At 41.8% G+C, this 23,620-nt stretch overlaps 1 protein-coding gene and 1 long non-coding RNA gene across 3 annotated transcripts; one reads left to right on the forward strand and one right to left on the reverse strand.

Annotated features, from left to right (window-relative positions):
* Window positions 1-1,572: 1,572 nt before the first annotated feature.
* LOC122779209 (proto-oncogene DBL) lies at window positions 1,573-22,044 on the reverse strand. 2 transcript variants are annotated; one of them, XM_044041361.1, is made up of 26 exons: window positions 21,845-22,044; window positions 19,942-20,076; window positions 18,988-19,104; window positions 18,726-18,875; window positions 18,509-18,633; window positions 18,317-18,431; window positions 18,121-18,240; window positions 17,496-17,687; window positions 17,115-17,306; window positions 16,853-17,033; window positions 16,671-16,759; window positions 15,604-15,696; window positions 15,362-15,428; window positions 14,434-14,549; window positions 14,246-14,315; window positions 14,059-14,151; window positions 13,880-13,977; window positions 13,538-13,663; window positions 13,165-13,380; window positions 6,380-6,472; window positions 6,203-6,275; window positions 5,942-5,981; window positions 3,626-3,798; window positions 2,764-2,882; window positions 2,451-2,563; window positions 1,573-2,049 (listed from the first exon to the last, which is right to left on the reverse strand). In XM_044041361.1, the coding sequence occupies exons 1-26, from the start codon at window positions 21,893-21,895 to the stop codon at window positions 1,968-1,970; spliced, it is 3,039 nt and encodes a 1,012-aa protein (XP_043897296.1). In that variant the 5' UTR covers window positions 21,896-22,044; the 3' UTR covers window positions 1,573-1,967. The 2 variants fall into 2 exon arrangements, with proteins under 2 accessions (XP_043897296.1, XP_043897295.1); XM_044041360.1 differs by having other exon boundaries at window positions 13,885-13,977; window positions 15,596-15,696.
* On the forward strand, window positions 6,735-7,953 carry LOC122779217. Its single transcript, XR_006361526.1, has 2 exons — window positions 6,735-7,136; window positions 7,657-7,953. It is a non-coding gene; the product is annotated as an uncharacterized LOC122779217 (long non-coding RNA).
* Window positions 22,045-23,620: the final 1,576 nt, after the last annotated feature.

Genomic DNA, 23,620 nt, shown 5'->3' on the forward strand with positions numbered 1-23,620 from the left:
ATGGAGGTTAATGGCACTGGGACAGGGCTAAATAGGAGTGTGTATCAACTGTAAATCATAAGTTTTATTAGTTTTACTTTTTTTTTTGCCTAAATCAGAAATTGTTATGGTTAAATACAGCATAACCTTCACTAATATTTTTTTTAAAAGCCCCATGAATTAAGCTGTCCTTGCAATTAACCTAAGAGTTAAGTTAAGGAGGTGTCAATCATTTGCAATCTGCACACGCAATCATAGTCCCGACAGGAGGTTGTATAATCAGGCAACATTAGTCGGAGAAGGAAATCTCAGACGAACATCAGATGTGCGGAGGATTTAACAGAAGAAGAAAAAAGAAATCACATCATTTTGGTTTATTCAAATTAAACAATTCTGTGCTTTTATTTTGTAAAATAATCATATAGTACATTGTGCGGTATCATACAGGCGCGGACGGATTGATGATTTTGAAATATCAAAAAAGTGCAAAGGCAGCATCATGTTACAGCATCGCTCATCAAACCAAAGCGATGCCACTGTGAGTCAATGTAAATAAGAACGCACAAATTAAAACGACTCACTGTAAAAGTCACCTTAACTAAACAGATATGCTGTGACGTGACTACACTGTTCCCACTGTGGGCGTGAACTCTGGAGCAAACTAATGCACCGCTGTCATTTGATAGATAATAACAGACAAATGTTAAGTTCTATGCACTTGCAGTTTAGCTGAGTATTTATGACACAGTGTTTTCATAACCACCACTTTCATACTGAGTTTAAAAGCTTTAAAAGTATTGCTTTTTTATTTTTACAACGTAAAGCCAGAGAGGGCACTATTAAAACCCTGACTTTCTGTTAATTCAGCCCCTTAAATCTTGGTATAACTCACACTGTAACTGTATTATTTCAGTTGGTAATTCTAAGTCTACTCTATTCTAACTCAACACTGAGCATCGTTTCCCTGTCGGTGTAAATGAGCAGCGTGATCGACAGCAGTGGGCATTTGCCGGGGTTTGTCCATGCAGAGCAGCAAACTAACAAGAAACGTGTCATAATAGCAGCGGTCAAAGCTCAGAGGTGCTAAAACACAAATAACAACACACTTTCACGAGCAAAAACATGACAAAAACAAAGAAAGATTAAATATTCCAACACAATTTTCAACAAAACGTCTACCTCGCCCTGCATTTAACCTGTGCAAGTGTACGGCGGTTTTCTCAGACCCTGATAGCTCATGTTGAGGACTGTCAATAAAAAAAAAAAACAGGAGAAGCAAACGTACAAATACTAACACTTACAATTCCTCACTGAGTCATAACGCAAAAATCCAACTGATGAGGTGTTCAAAATGATAAAGGACAGTGGTGTTACCACATGTACATCCCTCACGGAGCAAAACAAACGTCTAAAACTGCATTATTATTATTACTAGTATACATATTATATATGCATCATGATACACATATGTTGGAGTCCCATCTTGCAGATGCTGATAGTTTTACATCACATGATGTGCACACTCTAGTGATGGAGCTGGCTGCTGCAGGTCGACGATTTAAATCCATTCAAAACAAAAGATCAAGCTATTTCTTACAAAGGACAGTTTTACTGTGTACAAAACGATGAGATGATCTGCTGTTTGGCACATGAGCTGTGATGATATGTCGGTCGGCATATGCACACTTTCTGTGGTCATTCGTCTGAAAATAGAAATGAACGGTAAATTAAAACCGTGCACCCTGTTCAACATTCTGTGTCATACTGGAAATAACAGATAAATAAAAAAAATAAGGCTTGTGAAGTTCAGTCTGTTCTATATTTTACAGCTTTCTGAGATGAACAGTTCAGAGTGTGAAGTTTGTGCTTAAATCTCAGGAGTCAAACCAATGACTGAGAACGTCAGCGCGTTTGTGTATTTAGTGAGAGAAACGGAAAAAACGAAGGAGAACGGAAAAACAGGCTTCGTCCTTAGTTCTGATTGGCTCTCAGCAGGTTTCTCCCAAAATTCTGTGCAGGTCTTCGGGCAGAACGCGTCCTTCTTCACCACGACTTATGTTCCTCACCATCCTGTAAACAAGCAAAACACAAACACTAACCATCACAGACTAAGTGAAAAAAGGAGTTTCAGGGGCGTGTTTACGCCCCCTTCCTACAGTTCCGCCCACTTGGAGTTCTGCCCCCTCTCTTGCAGTCTGCATATGGATATTATAGGTTTGAATGATAGTCTTTGAGAAAATGAGACACCAGTTAAAACAGAGTTACTGTAGTAACTGTTGTGTTGTAACTCATGTTTCCACTTCCAGAGGAAAACAGATGACGCATGATCGAACACAAGTGTGTTTGACGATTACGACTCTTGTTTTACGACCGGAAAACAACGTGGATTCTGAGATACAGTCTGTGTTTATTGCTCTGCAAGGATAATAAGAGGCCTTCGTGTGTGTGTGTGTCTGACACGGCGACATTACCACATTCCTGACGAGTCCTCGTGGAGCAACTGGATGACATCGCCACAATTAAAAATGATGTCATCAGTGCTGGCCATGCTGCTCTCGACCATGACTCTGTATCTGCCGGCCACCTGGAACAGAAGAAAGAAAAGACAACAGGGAATATTGCAATTCTTTTTTCCAAATGAATCTAAATCTTTAGATCAATATCTGTGTTCCTTCATGAAATTCCTTTTTTATTGCAAAGGTATCTAACAAAAAGAGAAGTGAGTAAACATAAAAATGAAAGGAGAGAGTCAACATGCAGCTGGATATGCCGGAACTCCTTCACCAGTGGAGTGGGCTGATCCTCCTCGTCCTCATCGGAGTCTGAAAGGTTGGAGAGATCCGTCGCGCCCCAGTCCTCCAGGCCTTCACAGATCGCCACCGTGTGTGCGGGGACAGGCCAACCTGAAAGTGACAGACAGCTGAGGCTGATTTATGGCAAATAATGACAAATACATGACAAAAAAACCACTTTTATTTTGGTATCTTGCGGATTAGGACAGGTACTAGGGTGTCCAGGTTTACCACTTGAGTTCCACACGGTAGGTTACATCACTAAAGAGAAATAGACTTTATGTTTAAGAACTCACATCCTAACTACATCTGAGACTGACTGTCCAGATTCGGTGGCAGATTCCGCTTCAACTTTATTCTCGGCATTGTGAGTTTACTCTCGATTTAAATGTCGACACGATATTCCAACTTTATTCTCGAAATCTCAAATTTAATCTCGACTCTTTTGACATGTCGAGATTAATCTCATCCCCCTGCAGACTTCTCAGTAATTAACAAATCACCGAAGCCTCCATGACCTAGTTTTCTCTCTGTCCAGATTTATTTTTAGCATTAGGTTTCATGGGCACTTTATACTTTGTATTTTCAGCCTTGGAGCGGCTGCATGACGGTGTGTGTGTGCGTCTTCTGGCCTTGCCTGCTTTGTCGTGACGTAGACTGCTCTGCGTGCTGTGCAGAAAATGTGTACAATGTGAAAAAGTACAATGGAGAATTGATCGGTCGTGTTTATAACAGCACTGCAAGGTCTTTATCAGATAAAATCAAGATAAAATTAGACAAAAACAACATTTATACTCCAAGCAAGTGATTTGTGAGTATGTTCAACTTTGTTTGAATCTGGTATGGTGACTCACTGCGTTGCGGTGAGTGAACCACAGGGTCTGAGTGGGCTGGACTGCTGTGCTCTGACTCCTCCCCCCGGAGCCTGTGGGAGTGGCTTGTTGCAGATGAGCTGTGAGGAACAGGGAGACACGCTGAGCAGCCTCCCACCGGCGCTCCGCCCCACGACACGCACACTCGTGATGCACTAAACAGCATCAGCACGCGACCAAGACATGACCACAACAAACAAACCACGAACAACAACAACAACAACAACAACAACAACAACAACCATGTCACAAAAACAAACTCATTCACATTCTAATCAATACAGCATTCATTTTACTTCACGATCACATATATTTCAGTGTCTGAAGTTTATGACACTAATTTCACAGATCACTGCAATATATGGAAAGATTCTTTTCTAATATATTACATATGTTATTTTTCAATTAAACAACATAAATACAGTGAGGTTTAACCTGCGTTACTGAGCAGAGGGATGAACTTTGTGCAAAAAAAATCTACTACCATCTACTAAATAAAGTAGAACCTACAAATGTTGTGCAATTTAAAACAATATTATTAACAATGTGATCATTTCACACTATATAAATAACAGCCTCTGTAGAGCTGACCTGGCTCTGCAAACAAATCTAATTCAGTACAAGGCCAGCTACATTATTGTATAATATAATTTATTTCACCTAAATTTTAAGCACTGAACCTGAAATGATAAGGTTGGTGTGGATTTCATGTTGTCAACAAATCATGGAAATGAAAAAAAAACTACTTTCTGCGCTTCACGGGTTCCACCGGAAAATGTTTTTTATCAATATTGTGCTTTAAATATTTTAACAGCAGTATCAAATATACCAGGGTTTCTCACTCCTGGTCCTGTCCTGCATGTTTTATTGTTTGTTGTCTAGGCCTATGATGTCATTTCTTCTAGTTTATTTGTCTTATGTGTCTCTGTTGTACAGCACTTTGTTTCAGCTGTTTTATAAATAAAGTTGGATTGGACTGGAGGTTTTAGGGGTTTCCCTGCTCCGACACACCTGATTCAAATAAATGGGATCAGGTGTGTTGGAGCAGGGAACCACCTAAAACATGCAGCACAGTGGCTCCCCCAGGACCAGGTGTGAGAAGCCCTGAAATATACTGTTGTTTTCATAAAACAGCTTAGCCAGTATTTGCACCCGCGGGTAAAATAAGCCACAGATTTCAATCTTTTCACAGCATGTCGATTGTCGACAACAGGAAACAGTCGCTCTTGTTTGACTATAGTTGATCAAAAATGACACTGATTTTAAAAATGACAGCTCGACAATCCATATCAAACTGATTGAATTCATAACATGCAAGCATGCCACTAGCAAACATATTAACACCTCACAAGCACATTCACACTTACATTAGAACCAGTCTCCATTATTGTCACTCTCCTAAAGCAGCCTTTTTCAAACTGGGGGGCGTGGAGACTCTCCGGGGCACAAGTTCTGTTTTTTAAGTCCTAACTAAAGTTTAGCAGGCGGAACCTTTGGTCTCGCTGTAAGCTGGACTCATTTAAGTGACGTACCACAACAAAACCTACAATGTCGCCAAGCTTATTTGTATCACTAAAGCAAAAATGTCTTCCTCCAAAGGGGGGCCCAACAAAGAAAGTCCTGAAGAATCAGTGCTTTCAAAGACAAATAATCACCTGCACTGTACATGCTACAAAAACCTGGAAAACCACTCTCCCTCCTCTTTAATCTGACGTTTACACGACAGTTATCACGAGAGAAACATCTGACATTTACACACGAATCACCCTTATCATAATTTACTGACCCTTTAACGCAAGGATCAATAACAGGACTGTTAACACACTTAGGGACCGTATAAAGTAGCCCGGCAATACGTCCATGCAGGGGTTATCAATCATGGTCAACTGCTCTTTAAAGCGTCCAACCACGGATTGTTAAACAGTGAGGAAACCATTAGTATTCATGGAAAACTGCTGGTGTTAAAAACGTGTGCAGGACTTGTCGTCGTGTATGCAGGTTCTTGTGCATGGAAATGCACAAGAACTCACGCAACCTGCACTCACTCCCTGATTTACAGAAAACCCTTCATGCTTTGTAGATAAGTCAGCATGTGGGGAATTTATATTTTTATCAACAAATCATTTTGGAAATTGAATTTTTATCTCCAGGTGAGGGAATCTTTTAATTCATCTGGCTTTAAATCAGTGTTCACATGGAGGCTGGAATCTGTCCACTCGCACCACCACACACCGAGAGGTCACAGACAGACACACACCAGGCGATGGCAGATAGACAGAGTCATGCAGAGAGGATCACCTGTCAGAAACGTGGCTGCCTGGAAGTGGACGACCTTCACCTGAGAAGAACCAGAGGGACAGAAGACACAGGAACAAAGAAATCAAACTTAGCAATCAACTAACAGGATTTTTGCTGTTCAAATGGCTAAATAGCAAGAAACCATCACCACTAAAGACAATGAAAATGTTGATTTATACATTTTCAATGATTGTAATAAAATAAAATGTGTACATTTAAAGAAAGAGGAATAACATAGGTATCGACGATCAAGAAACTGACCCAGTTTCAGCTGATTGGTGAGAATTTTTCGGATCTCCGTCAGCCAGGCGACTTTGACCTCCACTGTTGGAGCCTGAACACACACACACACACACAAACCAGAGATATGTGTGTGTGTAAAAGAGCCCCCACTACGCAACATAAAGAACTGTATAAAAAAGAATGTCGATCAAATACCTGAACTATGTAGACGACTTCTCTGCCACTGTACCAGATCTCAAATTTCTTCACATCTCCTTTCACAGTTTCTGTGATTCCCACCGAGCTCATCTGCAAAAAAAAAGACATGAAAATTCATTAATTTCACTGTCACCTGTTAGAGTTACTGATTGTCTATTAATATTTTTATTAGAAACTGCAACCTCTGGTTAAATGTAACATCAGTCGGCAGAAAAGTTCAGTGAAATCTCTGGGATTAAACTAATGCAATAATCACTGGCCACTTTATTGGGTACACCTGTTCAACTAAATATCTTATCAGTCAATCACACGGCTGCCACTCAGTGCATTTAGACATGGTCAAGACGACCTGTGACTTTATTTTTGCTACTTCTATCTTCTCATGTGAGATTTGGAAAACCCGCCCCCTGCTTATAGTCCCACCCCATCTCTTGCAGTTTGCAGATGGATGATATTGGACACTCCTGTCACTTAATTAGGTTTCCTGCACACCTAATAAAATGTAGAGGGAGGATTTAATTGTCTTGGGACTGGGCGGGTGCATAGGGCCCCGCAGCCACTAGGGGGCCCCCAAGTTGAATGTAAACAACTTTTCTTTTTAATACGTCTGCCGACAGTTATGACTGACAGCCTCACGTCACGTGATGATAGCGGCATAGCGGTGGTTATAGCACCAAAAGTTTTCTTACCCCTCTGGGTCAGAAAAGACGAGGGAAAAGAAAGCTGAGGAGGAAAAAACTTCCAGAGGATAAAGGTAAGGGAGGCGTTTGTTCATGATGCTAATTCACATGTAGTGTTGTGAGGGGGTAGCTGCTTTTTTAGCATGCAGCTAGCCTCAGGCTAAATGATAATGTAGCTTGCTCAGCTAGCTGGCAAGGATAGCAAATAAACTTAGCTTTGCTCAGTGTTTGCTTTATGAAACAAAATGAAATAACAGTTTCAAGACAACGGACTGTGCCGTGGAACTGACTGACTGAAGTGACAGTGGTTATTAGTGGGTTTAGAGCAGGCTGCAGAGCTTTGTTTCAGCTTTGTTTTGTCTTTTTATAGGCCTATGTGCACGGTGTCATGTTGTATCCAGACTATGAAGCCCACTGTGGCAATTTGTTATTATTAATAATAATGATGATAACAACAATAACAGCAACAGCAGTAGTGCATTATTCATAAAGCACTTTGAGTTTTGAATTATCACTGTGTTTAGAAAGATTGTCTTATTCATATTTGCTTATGGTCAGTTTTCCTTGGTAACTTAAAAAGCTTTGTTCTTGCAGGTGCAATTCTCAAATACTTTGTGGCTCCAGAATGACAGCAGGTTCCAGTTTCAAATCCTGACCAGCAGAAGTTTTGAGGAAGAAAATAAAAACATAATACTGCGATCGTTCACAGATCACAAAGAAGTGGGATCCTGTTATACAATTACATATGGTCACTTTCATTGTTGTTTTGTTTTTATTCTTCGCATTTTAAAATAGATGGTAGTTTAATTTTATTTATATTTATATGGCGTTAAGTTTCATGTTTATTACTTATTTGTTCTAAAATTTTAAATTAAACATTTTGGAAGATAATTATGCATCTATTGCATTTATTGACATAAAGGTGTATGAGATGGGCAAAAGAGGCTTCATCTATAAAAAATATACATGTGAATTGCAGATTCAAACAACTGCAGAATTTTAAAAACGCTCACCAAGATGAGAACCTTAAGAACAGAACAGAACCCGTGTGCAGTCATTAGGACAAATAGCTCTGTCCATCAGAGTTCTAATATTACAATCAATGGAATTTTGTACAACTTTAAAACTTCAGACCAAATTAAGAATTAATAAATAACAGTAACAAGAGTATGACTTGTATGTCTGAGGTTGTGAGTTCAAATCTTATAATTAGAAAGTGTTTGAGTTCAGTATTCAAATTAAACCTTGTTCAAATACAGACTGAACTGCTCTTAACAGTTTTAAAAAGTAAAAAAAAAGAGGGGCTGATTCAATTAAAGCTCGACTCACACAAGTAGGAATAAATGAAAGTAGGAGCACTGATAAGTGGATGTCATATAAGAATGTGGTCTCTAATGTGTCCCTGATTATAGACTGTATTCACACATACTCAACTCAATCATTTAATATATGTTTAGCTTAGTGCTGTCTCTATGTGATCTTATCACGTACGACAAAGCAGTAGATGATTGGACTGTGGGAGGAAGCCAGACAACCCGGAGAAAAGCCACGCACACACGGGGAGAACATGAAAAACTCCAGAAAGGTCCTTGTTCCAACTGGGTCTCAAACCCTGGTCGTCTTGTTTCAAAGGCAAGAGCACTAACCACTACACCAACCATGTTGCCCCTGAAGTGGGACAGATGTTCTTAAATATTTCATCAGTCTCACATTATTTTGAAGTCATGGGTTCTATTATTGAAAGACTTCCAAATTGTGTGAAAAAGCATACAAGGACAAATAGCTCATGTGGTTCACTGCCAGACTGGGGTTACTATGGTCAGGGGTTCGAATCTTACATGAAGTGGATGTTTAAGCGGAAATTTACCTAATGCATGTTTTGAATGGCCTGGCGAACCCCGCCTATCAGCTGAGCTTGGCACAGCACCCCCCCCGCGGAGGACAAAGCTGCAGATGATTGATGGACTGTGGGAGGAAGCCAGAGAACCAGGAGAAAAGCCACGCACACACGGGGAGAACATGAAAATCTCCACAAAGGTACTCGTTCCAAGAGAGTCTCGAACCGTGGACGTCTTGTTTCAAAGGCAAGAGCACTAACCACTACACCAACCATGCTGTGTATATTGCGGGACAGATGTTCTTCAATATTTCATCAGTCTGAGGTTCTTTTGAAGTCATGGGTTCTATTATTGAAAGACTTCCAAATTGTGTGAAAAACCAAACTAGGACAAATAGCTCATGTGGTTCACCGCCAGACTGCGGTTCCTATGGTCAGGGGTTCGAATCTTACATGAAGTGGATGTTTAAGCGGAAATTTACCTAACCCTCGTATTGCATGTTTTGAATGGCCTGGCGAACAGTCCAGGGTGAACCCCGCCTATCACCCTATGACAGCTGAGCTTGGCACAGCACCCCCCGCGACCCTCCAGTGGAGGACAAAGCTGCAGATGATTGATGGACTGTGGGAGGAAGCCAGAGAAAAGCCACGCACACACGGGGAGAACATGAAAACTCCAGAAAGGTACTTGCTCCAAGAGAGTCTCGAACCATGGACGTTTTGTTGCAAAGGCAAGAGCACTAACCACTACACCAACCATGCTGTCTAAATTTGGGGACAGACGTTCTTCAATATTTCATCAGTCTGAGGTTCTTTTGAAGTCATGGGTTCTGTTATTGAAAGACTTCCAAATTGTGTGAAAAAGCATACAAGGACAAATAGCTCATGTGGTTCACCGCCAGACTAGGGTTCCTATGGTCAGGGGTTCGAATCTTACATGAAGTGGATGTTTAAGCGGAAATTTACCTAATCCTCGTATTGCATGTTTTGAATGGCCTGGCGAACAGTCCAGGGTGAACCCCGCCTATGATCCTATGACAGCTGAGCTTGGCACAGCAACCCCGCGACCCTCCAGTGGAGGACAAAGCTGTAGATGATTGATGGTGTGTGGGAGGAAGCCAGAGAACCCGGAGAAAACCCACGCACACACGGGGAGAACATGAAAAACTCCATGTAGAAAGATACTTGTTCCAACTGGGTGTCGAACCCAGGTCTTCTTGTTCCAAAGGCAAGAGCGCTAACCGCTACACCAAAGATCTGGCCAAGGAAGGAGGACAGACATCCTTAAATATCTCATCAGTCTCAGATCTTCAAGTCATGGGTAATCTATTGTTGAAAGACTTCCAAAGTGTGGCACACATCAGTGAAGACATATAGCTCACATGTTTAAGTCAAAGACTAGAGTTCCTAAGGTCAGAGGTTCAAATCTCAGATGAAGCAACTTTTTATGCACAATAGTCAACGCAGTGAGTAAATAAGTCTGAGAAAACATAAGGAACAGGTGAACAGTTAGCTGAACTAGTTAGAGAGCTGCCTTTCAATTCTGACGTTGAGAGTTCAATTCCTTTATACTCCAAGGTTTAAGGTTCCACATCCAAAGTGAAAACTCAAAACCGCCAAGAGCTCTTCTCCAAAGCGTAGTAGGGTTCGTGGTGTGGTGGGTTTGTCCACAACCGCAAGGTTGTGCCAGTCCGGCCGTGGCTGGTTCAAATCCAGACGCTTCGAATGCCTGGCCCCGGCGCCGGGGCCAAGCTACGCGCGCGCTCCCACTGTAATGGTGGGGGGCTGGGGCTGGGCTGTGCTCCCCCGGCCCCCCACACAGATGACAGGAGGGGGTTATATCATTTTATTTCACATTTTTGGCCAAAAAAAAAAGCCATAAAAACATTTAAAAAATTGACAGGGGTCCACTCTCTGGACTGTTGACCACACAGTCAGGGTACCGGTGTCTAGTAACTGATGCTTAAAAATGATCAACACATCAATTAGGCTTCTGTGTGATTAATGTGTGCACATCATTTTTACACTGTTAACAGGTGAAAACTATGGAGGAGTGCAAGTGGCAAAATTCAGTCAATAAATACACCATTTAATAATGACTCAAATGTGTCATTCATTCATTCAAATTGGAATGAAATACGTAAATGTCTTATTAAATGTGGCGTTCATTAATTGAAATACCAATTCATTCGATTTTTGAAAAAAAATAACATAATTACTATTTAATGAATGATTTCAAGGTTCTGTGTTGCAGTGTATGATGAATTGGTTTGATGTGTCAAAGTCAGCATCAAATCAATTGATGATGCACTGCAACGCAGGACCATGAAATAATTCATTAAATAGTCAATTAATTAGGTTTTTTTAATAAAATTAAATGAATAAGTATTTTAATAAATGAATGTCACATTTATTAAGACTTTTATGTATTTCATTCCAATATGAATGAATGAATGAATGGCACATTTGAGTCATTTTTAATGGTGTATTTATTGATTGAATATTGTCACTTTGTGTCTTCCATAGTTTTCACCTGTTAACGATGTAAAAATGACGTGCACACATTAAACAGAGGCTCTGTTGACAAGTGCTGTTAACATCGTCCGTGTGAGGTGATGAAATGACGGGTGAAAGAGTGATGGTTTGGTCCATAAAATGTGCTAAAATGTTGATGAGGGTTTTTCAAAGTTGTCAAAGGTGTTATTTTGTCGACAAAGCAAAAATTATTGAATTTGACTGATTTCTTTGTTCTATGGAGCAAAGAAAGCAGAACATGTTGCCATTTAAGAAGCTGTAAAATCATAAAGCTTGATTTAAGTCTTTAAAAAACAATACCATATCCGTACATTTTTTTAACTGATGTTACAAATAAACGTCAAACTTTTTTGTGGATAAGCATTAAAAAATAACTAAATAAATGAACATTTCAGTCCACTAGATGGTGCCAAGTGCTCACTTTCAGTAGCCCTGTTGTGTCAGTGTATCGCAATATATGATTTCGCAAATATCGTGATAACTCATAAAAAAAATATAAAACAAATAGGGATGCAACAATTACTGCATTATTGAACGACTGCTAAATCAATTGTCAAATACTTTAATAATAAGATTTGTTAAGAATTGTTTGTTGTAATGTTTTTGTAACAAATGTTAAACATTTTCCGGTGTCTTTGTTCCTTATAACAAAGAAATGATTCAAACTAAATCATTTTTGGTTTGCGGATAACAAAAGACATTTGAGAATCATCATTTCCAGGTTTGAGAAACACTGATCGACATTTTTCAAACATTTTCTGGAGCAAACAAATACTTCATTAACGGAGAAAATAATAAATGTATCATTTCCTGTATTCTTTGCCTTTCTGTAACAAACACGAAACAACATAATGTGTATGTGAAGAGAAATTAAATGAAAGGTGCGTGTTTACATGCGGAGCAGTGACGTCACATTAGCATTAGCCGTAGCAGGTGTAATCTGAACACCTGTGATCGGATGACTCACGTCGGATGTTAACAGCAGGTGTGAACAGAGCGTCAACACAACGTCTAAGAAATGTGTGGCTCATGTTTAAGCAGCAGCTACCTCACGTTTGTTCGCGCTGCTCCTCTTCCTCCTCCTGGGTGTCTGCTCCTGCTCCCGCTGGCTCCGCGACCGTGGAAGGTACGAGTGGCAAACAGGAAGTGGATGATTCCAATTAGATTTATCGAGAAGGGAGGGCGCGGACCGCACTAAGCCAGGAGGAGTCTACCTTTTGTCGGCAGCGCTGAGGAGGAGCTTGCTGGTGCTTCAGCTCCCCCTAGAGGCACCTGAGCGCCCCCGCAGCACCCCATGATGTTTTCTGCCTAATCTGATTTTTACATTCTCTTTGCGAGTAGATATTGGATGAATTAGTAAGTTAAAAATCACAGATCTGTGACACTTGGACACTAATTAATTATTTGTTTAAATTAATTTTTAATTAAACTTAATATAAAGCACCGCCAATTAAATCTCTGTTGTGTTTTGTGATTTGCAGTTGTGTTTAATTTGTGTTTTGTTTGTTATTTGCTGGTGTTTTCTTCCTATTTGTGGTGGTGATTTGCACTTGTCTATGTGGAACACTCCATAGCGAATAGATCTATGAAATTCGAACTAGTAATAAATAAATGGCAAAACCAACCGATGGTGATTACAGTAAGCTGAAAAGTATAATGACGTTATAATGATAATAGTGCTGGTTGTTTCTAATTGTACCTAATAAAGTGAGTGTATAATGCATTGTTACTCTGAGGCAGGACTTGAAGCTGTAGAAGGGTGTCCTGTCGTGGTTGTCCTCGTCCCTGCGCTTGCAGAAGAGCAGCGCGTGGTCATAGAGGAACAGATGCCTCTGCATGGGTTTGAATCTGGCCAGCTCTTTCATTCGCACCGCTGCCCTCTTGTGGCTGATCCACACACTGAAGCTTCCCTGCATCACCATGCGGCCCAGCTGGCTGAGGTCACCCTGGGACAAACAGAGGAGACACTGACCGATGAGAAGTGTCCTCACCGGGCGCAAACAAACAAGAATGAAAAACACAAACGGAGAAATGATTCACCGTAGAGTCATTTAACCATTAAAAAAACTATGCTTCGACAACATGGCGTTGGCCAGCTGGCACCTGATATCCAGTGATGGCGATCTGATGCATGGAGTCGTTGACAGACTTCAGCAGCTCCAGCATGGCGTCCAGCGCCTCCTGGAGTTCACAGCGGTATCGCGCCTCGGTGCAGTGCTTCAGCAGCTCCTGAGCGACAGCAGAGAGACAGAACGACAGCTCCGTGTTTCCTTCAGTGTGTCTATAATCTGATGTTGAATATTTTGAATATTCGGCCTGCGTTCATGTCTTTAAACAACATCCTGTCTGTCTGAAACTTGACAAACCGGTGTTGTCTGGACCAGTTTGTCTGTTGGAAACATCCACTTGAGATGGAGATGCATTTCTACACTGGCTCAGATTTACCAAACCTTGAGTAGCAGCTGGTATTTGGTGAGACGTTGGACTGGTTTCAGGAGGTAAGAGCCCAAACCCAGTTTGTGATCCAACTTCTTCTGGCAGTCCTGCAGAGAAAGAGAGAGAGACAATATATAGATATATAGATATATATAGATATTCTCATTCCATATTCATTTTGTAACTACCTGGAAGAAGGGCGAATCGGAGCACTGTCTCCATAGCAACTCGGAGCGAGGCTTGTTTTGGCAGTAACGCTCGTACACCTGGAACTTCTCTTTCTGCTCACGCAAACACAAACGCACACTTAAAGGGGTTGTGTCATATCGGCGCCCATGAAGCGCCAACGTTTATCCGTTTATCGCGTTTTCTCACCCGCTGTAAGAAGCAGGCCCCCACCCTCTCTGGCGTCTCCAGGCATCGCTGCAGATCTTGAAGAAACATCCTGAACAGAAAACAACAATAATAATAATAATAATAATAATAATAACAATAATGATAACAGCTTGTATGTGTGTGTCCATGTGTGAAGTATCTGTGTGTGTGTGTGTCGGGGGTCTTGCCTGCTGTGAAACTGGTAAATCTCTGGCATGTTGCCAAACAGAACGTCCTTCTGGCTGCGCAGAGTGGCAGGAAGGAGATAAGCCACAGATGGGTCCTCCATTTCTGCCCGGTAGCCCTGATAAGAGGAGAGGACGAGGAAGGGAAAACCATTCAATCACTTTCAGCTTCTGAAGTCTGGGAGGTGCGACTGTGTCCCCGTGTTTTCAAATAATCCTTTGTCCCAAACGCCATCAGCATCCCGAATTCAACAGAGACCAAACCACAGACCAAATGTGCTGTTATTTAAAATGTTCTTAGAGTAATCAGTGTCGTTTTGTCATCTGCCATCAAATAGATGACACATTCTATTCTGTTCTGTACATACAAATTGATTTAATCTTCCAGGTTGAAAGGTGAAGCCCAGGAAGTATGATGGGATTAACCAGACCAGAGATAGAGAGAGGCTGTCTGCATGAGTCCGGTCTGTGAGGGTTAGGACAAACCTTTTGTTTGTGGGTGTTTCTTGGTGTTTTTGACCAAGCGGAGGAAGTGGGCATTGAAAAGGACGACTCTAAGTCCATGTACAGTCCATTTCCTGCATTTCACTTAACACGCACCACTAATGGACACTCGTTCATATCTGAGAGTCATGCGCTTCAGCTTTCATGGCCTCACTCGCCTCTTTCTGGTCTTCTATGCATAGACCATGATGTCAATCTTGCAAATGATTACAATTAAGTGCGGCACATCATACGAGTGCCAGTGTGAATTAGTAGAATTTGTTTTGTATACGGTCTATAAAAACTGGAAATAAAAAAAACTTATTTTTCATTTTATAATGAGCCTTCTGTGTGGTATACGGTCAAATACAGTTACATTCCATTCTCATTGAAAAGCCTGATTCTCTGCAACAGAATCTGACAAAATGCCATAGAATGTGAAACTCACCAGAAGGACAGAGAGAAGTTCGTCCACATAGATCCTCTCTGTAGCAATCAGCTCCTTTATAATATGTCTACAGAGAATAAGAGGAAGGGATTAATGAAAATAACATGAAATAAATGATTAATGCGACCGTGTAAATGGCAGGAATAGAATTAAAATGTCCTATATGGCTCACACACACACACACACACACAGGTGCAACAAACAGAGGTTAAGCTGAGGTGAAAGCCTGCGCACCGAGTGACCTGCTCTGGATTGTCTTCCACCTCTGAATCAGTCTCAGGATTGGAGCCGTACAGACAGCTGCGGTTGCCTTGGTAATCATGCATCACCTCAATCTGAGAACACACACATTTCAAATTAAAATTCTGGCATATTTCTAGAACTCATCACACGACACAGCAGATGTTTTGTTAACCTCATTTAGACAAAATAAAAACATTTTACCGGGCTCTGCGGACGTCTGTTTGTCCAGACTTAAATGACATTGTGATTGAATTTGGTACAAACGTTCCCGTTCCCCAGAGGACGGACGCTAATGACGGCTGTTTACTGGCATCTCAACACCACGTTACATTAATGAAGAGCTACAGACTTCTTTCATCACCAGGACAAATGAGATTGTTTTTTTTTCCTTGTACCATTTCATTCTCAGCATGTCAACAAGCTGATGTTACATAATTCTTTACATAGGCTATAGTCTTTGTTACAGATAACAACTGTCAATAATCCCACTAATTATTTAAGCTAATTTAAACCACATATTAGAAATGCCATTTCAGGAAGTAGGAAGTGCAATATAGCGTGTCTTATTGCACTTATTGCACTAGAGCATCCTTCTTTTTCAGCACAACCTAGACAAAAATCATTTTCACCAATTACATAAACCCACCTGAGCAAAAAGTATAAAATATGTTTAAAATCAGACTGAATTTGTGAAATTTGGAAATGCGTCACAGTTCAAAGTTCACTTGGTTTGTTTTTGGGAACAAAAACAAAAGAAAAAATGGTCTATTTTGTGACTTCTGCACAATTATTGCTACTTTATATAGACAATGAAAAAAACTATTTTTTGCACTTTTTAAAGCCTGAATATGTGACCTATAAACACACCCCCCCCCAGGATGTCCATATAAGGACATTTACCATCGGTGCACCTGCAGCACAGATCCGTGAGCACTAAGGGTTAATTAAAATAAAAAGAAAGAAATGTAAAAATAACTGTAACTTTTGCACTGGAGAAAATTACCACTTGTACTATTTACTTTGTTTGACGTTTTTGAAACCACACAAATAAAACAACAACACAAACCTTGCGTTGACAGTTGTTCCTCCTCGCCGCTTTCTTGCCAGGCAGTATGTCAAAGGAGAACTTGGAATTCAAGACGTTTAAGTCGACACCTGCAGACATTTCAAAATAATAAGTGAGGAAGACACGTCACGTGTTTATGAAGGAGGTGCGTGAGACGACGGCGATGAGGAGGAGTCTTGTACCATGTTTGGGGGAGAAGAGGTTCGACTTGCAGCGTTGTGAGGTCTGGTCAGGTTCGGGCCTCGGCGCCACCGGCTGAATGGGTCTGACCTGCACATCTGCCAGCTTCCTCAAACACTGCTCCCTGTTTCTGATCATAGACTGCATCGAGTTCAGCTTCTCTGTTACCATGGCGATTTGGGACTAGAAAGAAGATGAAGGTACAGGCTGAATAGGGCTGTGGGTCAAAGGTGAGTATGCGTCTGTGTCGTCGGCGTGTGTTACCTGCAGCTGTGGGGTGAGGATGGCTTCAAACTCCAGACTCAGAGTGTCATGGTTGTTTTTCACTGCCGACGGCGCCCTCTCCTGGTGACAGCTCAGGTAGTGCAGCGCCTCCTGAGCTCCCTCTTTGGTCTGAAACTTGTCGACCATCTGACTTGCCAGAAGATAAGCGCCTTCATCACACCACCGAAGCGCCTGCAAACACCAAAAAGCAGATGCTTTAAGGCACATTATTCATACTGTTAAGATAAAAATATAAGACAAGAAATAATTAGATATAATAAGATAATTACATTTAAAAAAGAAAGCTTTAAACTCACACACAGCTGAGCTCTGGGGACATAAATCAAAGGGACACAGACTACATAAAAGTGTATCTCTTACATCTTCGAGGCGTCGCAGCAGGTCTCGGGCCCGAGTGAGCGAGGCGCGCTTGGTGCGTATGGCGTTGGTGATGACGTCGCAGTGGTGTCGCAGCTCGTTGCAGTGCTGGATGATGAGGGCCAGGGCGTAGTGGTGGTTGGTGGCCAACTGGTGACCGTGCAGGATCAACACCTGAGCGTGAGCCATCTCCTCCTGACCCACGGAAAAGCCCAAAATGTGAGTTTTAGTTTAGTTTTAATGAACTTTTGAGTATATTTCATGTGCTATATCATGGCGTCAAAGATAGTATAATTATCATTATTTCATATAATATTACAATATACTTTGAATTTGTGATATCCATGCATATTAAGAAACTACAGTGTCCTCTTCCAAACATGTTGGCACAAGATGGCGGCCTCTGTAAAGCAAGGCCCCCATATCGCCCCATATTTGAAGGCTATAAAAATGTTCATTTTAAACTATACGACGATACAAACACACTTATGGGCAGTACGTTCATTTTCTGCCTATAAACCGTACTAAATAATATTTTAAAGCTCCCGTCGATGCCATAAACCTTGACGCAAAACATGGTCTTATGAATGTATTTCCTGTTTTCAGTCGTGTGCATGTTGTTTCTGACCTCAGCTTGTCCGTCCAGCATCTCCAGGTCTTTGAGAAGTTGCTCCGTTTGAACCAGCGTGGTTCCCACCGAGGCGATCCCCTTCTCCTGGGCAGAGACCTGCTCCAGCGCCTCGTCCATCTGCACACGGGAGTCGGAGTTAAGCGTCACGGAGGCAAAGCAGTGGTACAAGAAATGAAAACCCCCGCCGTCTCACCTGCTGGAAACTGATTTCATACTGCAGCAGCTGGAGAAACTGCTGCAGCTTCAGGTGGTGTTTCTCAAAGAAGCCATCAAATGCCTCCTCCATGTCTCTGAGCTGATTCAAAAGCCTGCATCGTACACAACACGGAGACTTTAAAACAAGCTGCCTGGTGAAACAAAGCTTCAATGAGATGAGTCTTATAACCTATGGACAGTGTCCATGTCTGTCTGTATTTCCCTCTCCTCCTCCGCATCTCTCTTTGTGGCCTTGACAGTTTGCAGGTTGGACAGAAGGAGGCGTCCTTCTTTCATCACACCACGGATGTCGTCCTGGAACCACAGAGGGGAAAATGACATCAGGTGAAGCGCACAATAACATCTGTAAGGAACACAAGACAAACAACAGGCAGAGGAGCTCAAACCTTCATCTGTCGGTATCGCTGTGTGTGCGCGTGCAGCAGGAACTCGATGGCGTTTGATTCGTCTGGCAGTTCGGTCTCCGAAAGTTCGGATCCAAAGCCCTGCAGCAGCTGCGCGATCTCCTTCACTGTCACTGCGAAGGTCTCAATGGACTGTACGTACCACAACACACACATTCCTCAGTGTGTCTCAGGATAATATTAATAATTAAACGTAATGTGAGCAGCAGTGCTTTGGTAGATTGTTGACATCTGAAGTGTTTACCGTGCGTAGGACGATCCAGTCGCTCTGGCAGACCTCGACTTTTGCAGTGAAGTCCGACGTCAGGTGGTTTTCATCGATGTAGCGCAGAAGTTCTCCAACTGAGCGCAGCATCACCACCTCGACCAAGAACGACAGCAGAGAGGTGTTGAACTTGAATTGAACACAACAACTCATTCATGTATGAACGTGTGAATTTAGAGACACTTTCTGTCTGCATTCATGTGTAGAATATCGTGAAACAATTGATTAGGGATGGGACGATACCATCTTTTTTTAATAACCTTTAGACCGTCACTGAACTGTGAAGCTGAGTCATTTCAAAGGCCCCATCATGACTCAGCTAAAATGCATTTTGTGTCAGACTCTCACGTGGGAATAATACACAACTCCTTATATGGACATCCTAGGGTGTGTGTTTATAGGTCACATATTGAGGCTTTAAAAATGTATTGTTTTTTTTCTTCTTCTTATGTCTTGTTGAGTCAAAGTTATGATTCATTTTATATTGCATATTTAGTAGAGCTATAAAGTCGCAATAATTGTGCAGAAAACACAAAATAGACAATTTTTTTCTTTTGTTTTTGTTCATAAAAAAAGCAGCTACATAAAAAAGTATTTTTCAAATTTCACAAAATCAATCCGATTATAAACATTTTGAGTACTTTTGGTGGTGAATGCTTTTATTTTTTTCATCAGATTGCCTATAGGTTGGGCTAAAAAAAAGGATATTAAAAAAAGCAGGGTTAAGGAACATGGAACACAAAAGAAGTGCAGAAAAGGTCAGAATGTGTTATAAATAAGAAAAAAAGAACATATATATATATATGTACAGACAAAATCCCTGGACCACAGAAGTATTATTTTATAGGGAGTTATTAATGAAGTAAAGAAATGTCATTTTTAAGAAAGAAACATCAACTCTTGACTTCCTTCACTCATCATCATTTTTCTCACCGGCATTTTCAGCAGGAAGTCATCCTGGCTGAAGCGAAAGCCCAGGTCGGTGCTTGAAGACGGACTGGGGGCCGAACCTAACAGGCTGCTGGGATTGAGCACCAAGACCAAATGCAGATTGCCTGGAAATGATGTCTGAAAGAGGCAGTGTGTCATTTTGTTTTGCCCTGTTCCCGGTTCCGGACTATTAATAGATGCTGCGAGAACCGGAACAGGGGGGAAATGAGCGTCAGGACCAATGACAACACCAGAGGGTAATACATGAAAAATATTCCACTTCCACAGGAGGTCATAAGAGGTTGAATACATGACACATTCTGCCACTAGGTGTCACACTTGCACCAGCATCACAGACCAAAACAAATGCTATTTTCTCATTTTGCACCAAAAGCCTCATTTGCAAGCAATTCATCACAGATACAATAACAATGTCCCCTTAACTGCGTGGATTTACTATTTTCCACAGCATTCCTGGACGATACGGCGGCTACTACAGACCAGGAAAACGACAGGAAGTGGTCAGACAGAGAGAAGTGTGGACATGACAGCAGATTGGCGTTCGACGTGCAGTCTCAACACTGCATCAGCATCGTTCTGTGTCAGTCTGGGAGGTCTTAAGTGTCTGGCTGACTCTGCTCATTCTAAGCTCCTTCATTATCCACTGCTCCACAAATCATTCACACTGAATCCTTTTGGTTGGTGCGTTCCAGTCGACGACACATTATCTCACAGGATTTTGCAAACATCAGCCTGAGGTTTTTAACGACAACATTTTAATTATCTACAACTAATCAATAGTGAACTGGTCTGAGGGTGTGTGGGTTTTTTTTTGGAGGTCTGTGATTTCAGCATTTTTTTTGTTTGCAGACATCATGAGATTTTGAGGTTTTCACAGTTTTCTTTTATTCTATGGTTCCAGCAACTAATCCATTCAACAAGACAACAATCAGACTAATTGATAATGAAAACAACAGCATTAAAAAGGCCAGCTTTGTGTTTACCATATTTACCTAATCCCCCAAAACATAAATGTTGTTGTTCACTCTCTCCTGAGGATGACTGTGTTCACAATCCCAAAGCACATTGCACTGCGTACAGAATTTTTACACTTCTAACCTTTAATAAAAGCATTAATCAGACCCTGCATTGAAACTGCAGGTGTGTCATCAGCAGTTCATGTGACTGATGTTCTCGTTGCAATTACAGGCCACAGTTTCAAAAGTTACAGCTTTCAACAGCAGACTTTTACACAGACATAATGAGTGTGATCCCTCTCTTTACTTCATGCAGCAGACATGGTGGAAGGTGCATTGGTTTCAGCACAGCATCACATTCACACTCTGGGCTGTTGGAGACACAGACTGTTCTACAAAGCTGCACAAACTTAAGCACATTACACACACACACACACACACATACACACACACTGGTTTGCACAGCTACACTTCCTGGGACTTCCATTCATTTGGACAGCCTAACCAAAGCATTAGCCCTAACCTCAACCATAACAAGTTAATGCCTATAAGCACAATCTAACCACAATTCAAATATTTACCCTAAACTTAGCCAGTCCCTCCTCATCAGGACCAGGTTTTCTGCCTCCATGAGGACTACTGAGACTACAAGGTCAGTGTTTATGCCAGAAAAGGTCCTACAGAGGTGACAGACACAAACACAAACACACACATTTGTCATTGGCCTGATCTCTGAATGTGAACAGGCTGTTACTGGAAGAACCACGTTTGCACTGCAGTTTTAAAACACCCCAGCCTTCCTCTCTCTATCTCTCTCTCCCTCTACAGCTCCTCCACCTCTCCTCATCTCTCTGCTGCAGTATCCTCACTGCCTTCCCTCCTCCTCCTCCTCCTCCTTCTCCTCCTACTCCTCCTCCGGCGGATCTTACCGCGGCCCGGCGCAGACGGGGGAACCCCCGCAGTGGGTTGGACTCGGCCATGACTCCAGGCGTTTTTCCGGTTGAACCTTCCCCTCGCTGGTACTGGGAGCGGGACCGGGGGTGGGAAGTCTGCAGCGGGACGCGGTGTCGGGAACGAGCAGCCGCAGCTCAGGCACGTTACCGTCCACTGCTGCAGTGTCCGGGCGGGAGGCGCTCAGTGCGCTCATGTGCGCTCATGTGCGCACACCTCAGCTCAGGCACTTCTGTGCTGGAGCGCGAGGATGCGGGGTGTGTTTCACTCACCTGACGTCAAAGCATCAATAACTTGGCTCAGACTCCAATGAATGCACTAAAATGTCCATGCTGCCCAAAATAAACTTACAATAAACTTTAAAATAAACGAAAAATGGTGCTGTGAAATATAATTACATAAATTGTCTTCACGTTTCTTACCCTGAAATGTACTATTGTCCTCTTTTTTAAAAAATTCAAAGACAGGAGACAGAAAAAGAGATGCTTACTGTAATTGTATACTGGATCCACTAGATGGCGCTTCATTCTAGGAAGTGGTGAGAGGAAACCTTTGGTTCAGTTTTCTGCTCAGATGAGATGAGAACCAGGTTTTAGTGAATCTCTGTAAATCACATCCACCCACTGAATTCCACTGATTCCCATTGAATATAGAGAGAATTAGATTAAAATAGGTCTAATCTCGATTTAAAGGGATAGTTCCAAGTGTGATAGTATGAGGTATTATTGACATATTATCAGCAAAAACATTAGCTCCTCCTCCTCCAGGAAGTGCACAGGTTGTAGGACCTCCTCCTCTGTGATCTTTTGTCTGTATAAGTCATCACTGAAGATAAACAAGTCACCTGTATGTGTTTTTCTACTCAAAACATTATTGTTTAACCTAATTTAATACCGAATTTGGTTTTTTGAACAATCTTAGATCCACAGCAGGGTCAATACATCCCTTTAACTGCAGCTGTTTGTCAGTCATGGGACATGAGGAGACGAAGCAGTAGCCAGTTTAAAATGTTCAAATGTGGTCACTGCAGTAAATGTGAGAAAACTACGTGAAAAAGCTTTTGTTGTGAACTATATTTTTATTTTGAAATTCTATGAAAACACAGTTGCTATTTCCCAAGTAGTTGTTTTCACTTGACCAGCCCCCTACTGGCCAGACTAGATACACATTTTCCAGTTGTTAAAATGAAATGATACACGTTTTTTTTTATGTTGGTACGATTAACGTACGATTAGCGTGCTGCTAACGTATAACCTGGACTGTGACATGTTTCCACCAAGTTTCGTGAAACTGAATGCAACTTGGTTTTGTCATGATCTTCCCTCTCAGTCATCTCATTCACCTCAGTGTTTCCACCAGCCCCTCCTTCTCCTCACCTGCCTGCTGGCCACTCCCTGCTCATTAGCCCAACTCTCCCCACCTGTTGCACTCAGCTGCCTCTGATCACCAATCAACCCAAACAATCAAACTCACCTCTCAGTTCACTCACTTTCAGGTTGTTCTATGCCATTTGCACTAGTCTCCCCTGTTGTTTTTGGACTGGTGCCCTGGTTTCGACCCTGCCTGCTCCCCACCTGTCTTCAGTCTGCTTTCTGTGTCGGAACAGCTCAGCCTCAGGTCCGTTTCCTGCCATCTCCTCAGAGTCTGTTTGCTGTTTCAGCTACAGGGATCACTGGCTGCACCCCACGAAGCAAAGTCATACAATTGTGCCGTCATTGAACTTTCGCTGAACTTTGTGTGAATAAACGTCATTA

Source organism: Solea senegalensis, linkage group LG13 (genome assembly GCF_019176455.1).
Source record: "Solea senegalensis isolate Sse05_10M linkage group LG13, IFAPA_SoseM_1, whole genome shotgun sequence".
Lineage (NCBI taxonomy): Eukaryota > Metazoa > Chordata > Actinopteri > Pleuronectiformes > Soleidae > Solea > Solea senegalensis.

Coding starts and splice junctions, on each gene's coding strand:
- LOC122779209 (XM_044041360.1), bottom strand. CDS start 21,895: ATGGCCGAGTCCAACCCACTGCGGGGGTTCCCCCGTCTGCGCCGGGCC. Junction 13,381..13,537: donor TCGCCATCACTGGATATCAG/GTGCCAGCTGGC, acceptor TGTTTGTCCCAG/GGTGACCTCAGCCAGCTGGG. Junction 6,473..13,164: donor GCTTCAAGTCCTGCCTCAGA/GTAACAATGCAT, acceptor TTTTTTTTGCAG/ATGAGCTCGGTGGGAATCAC.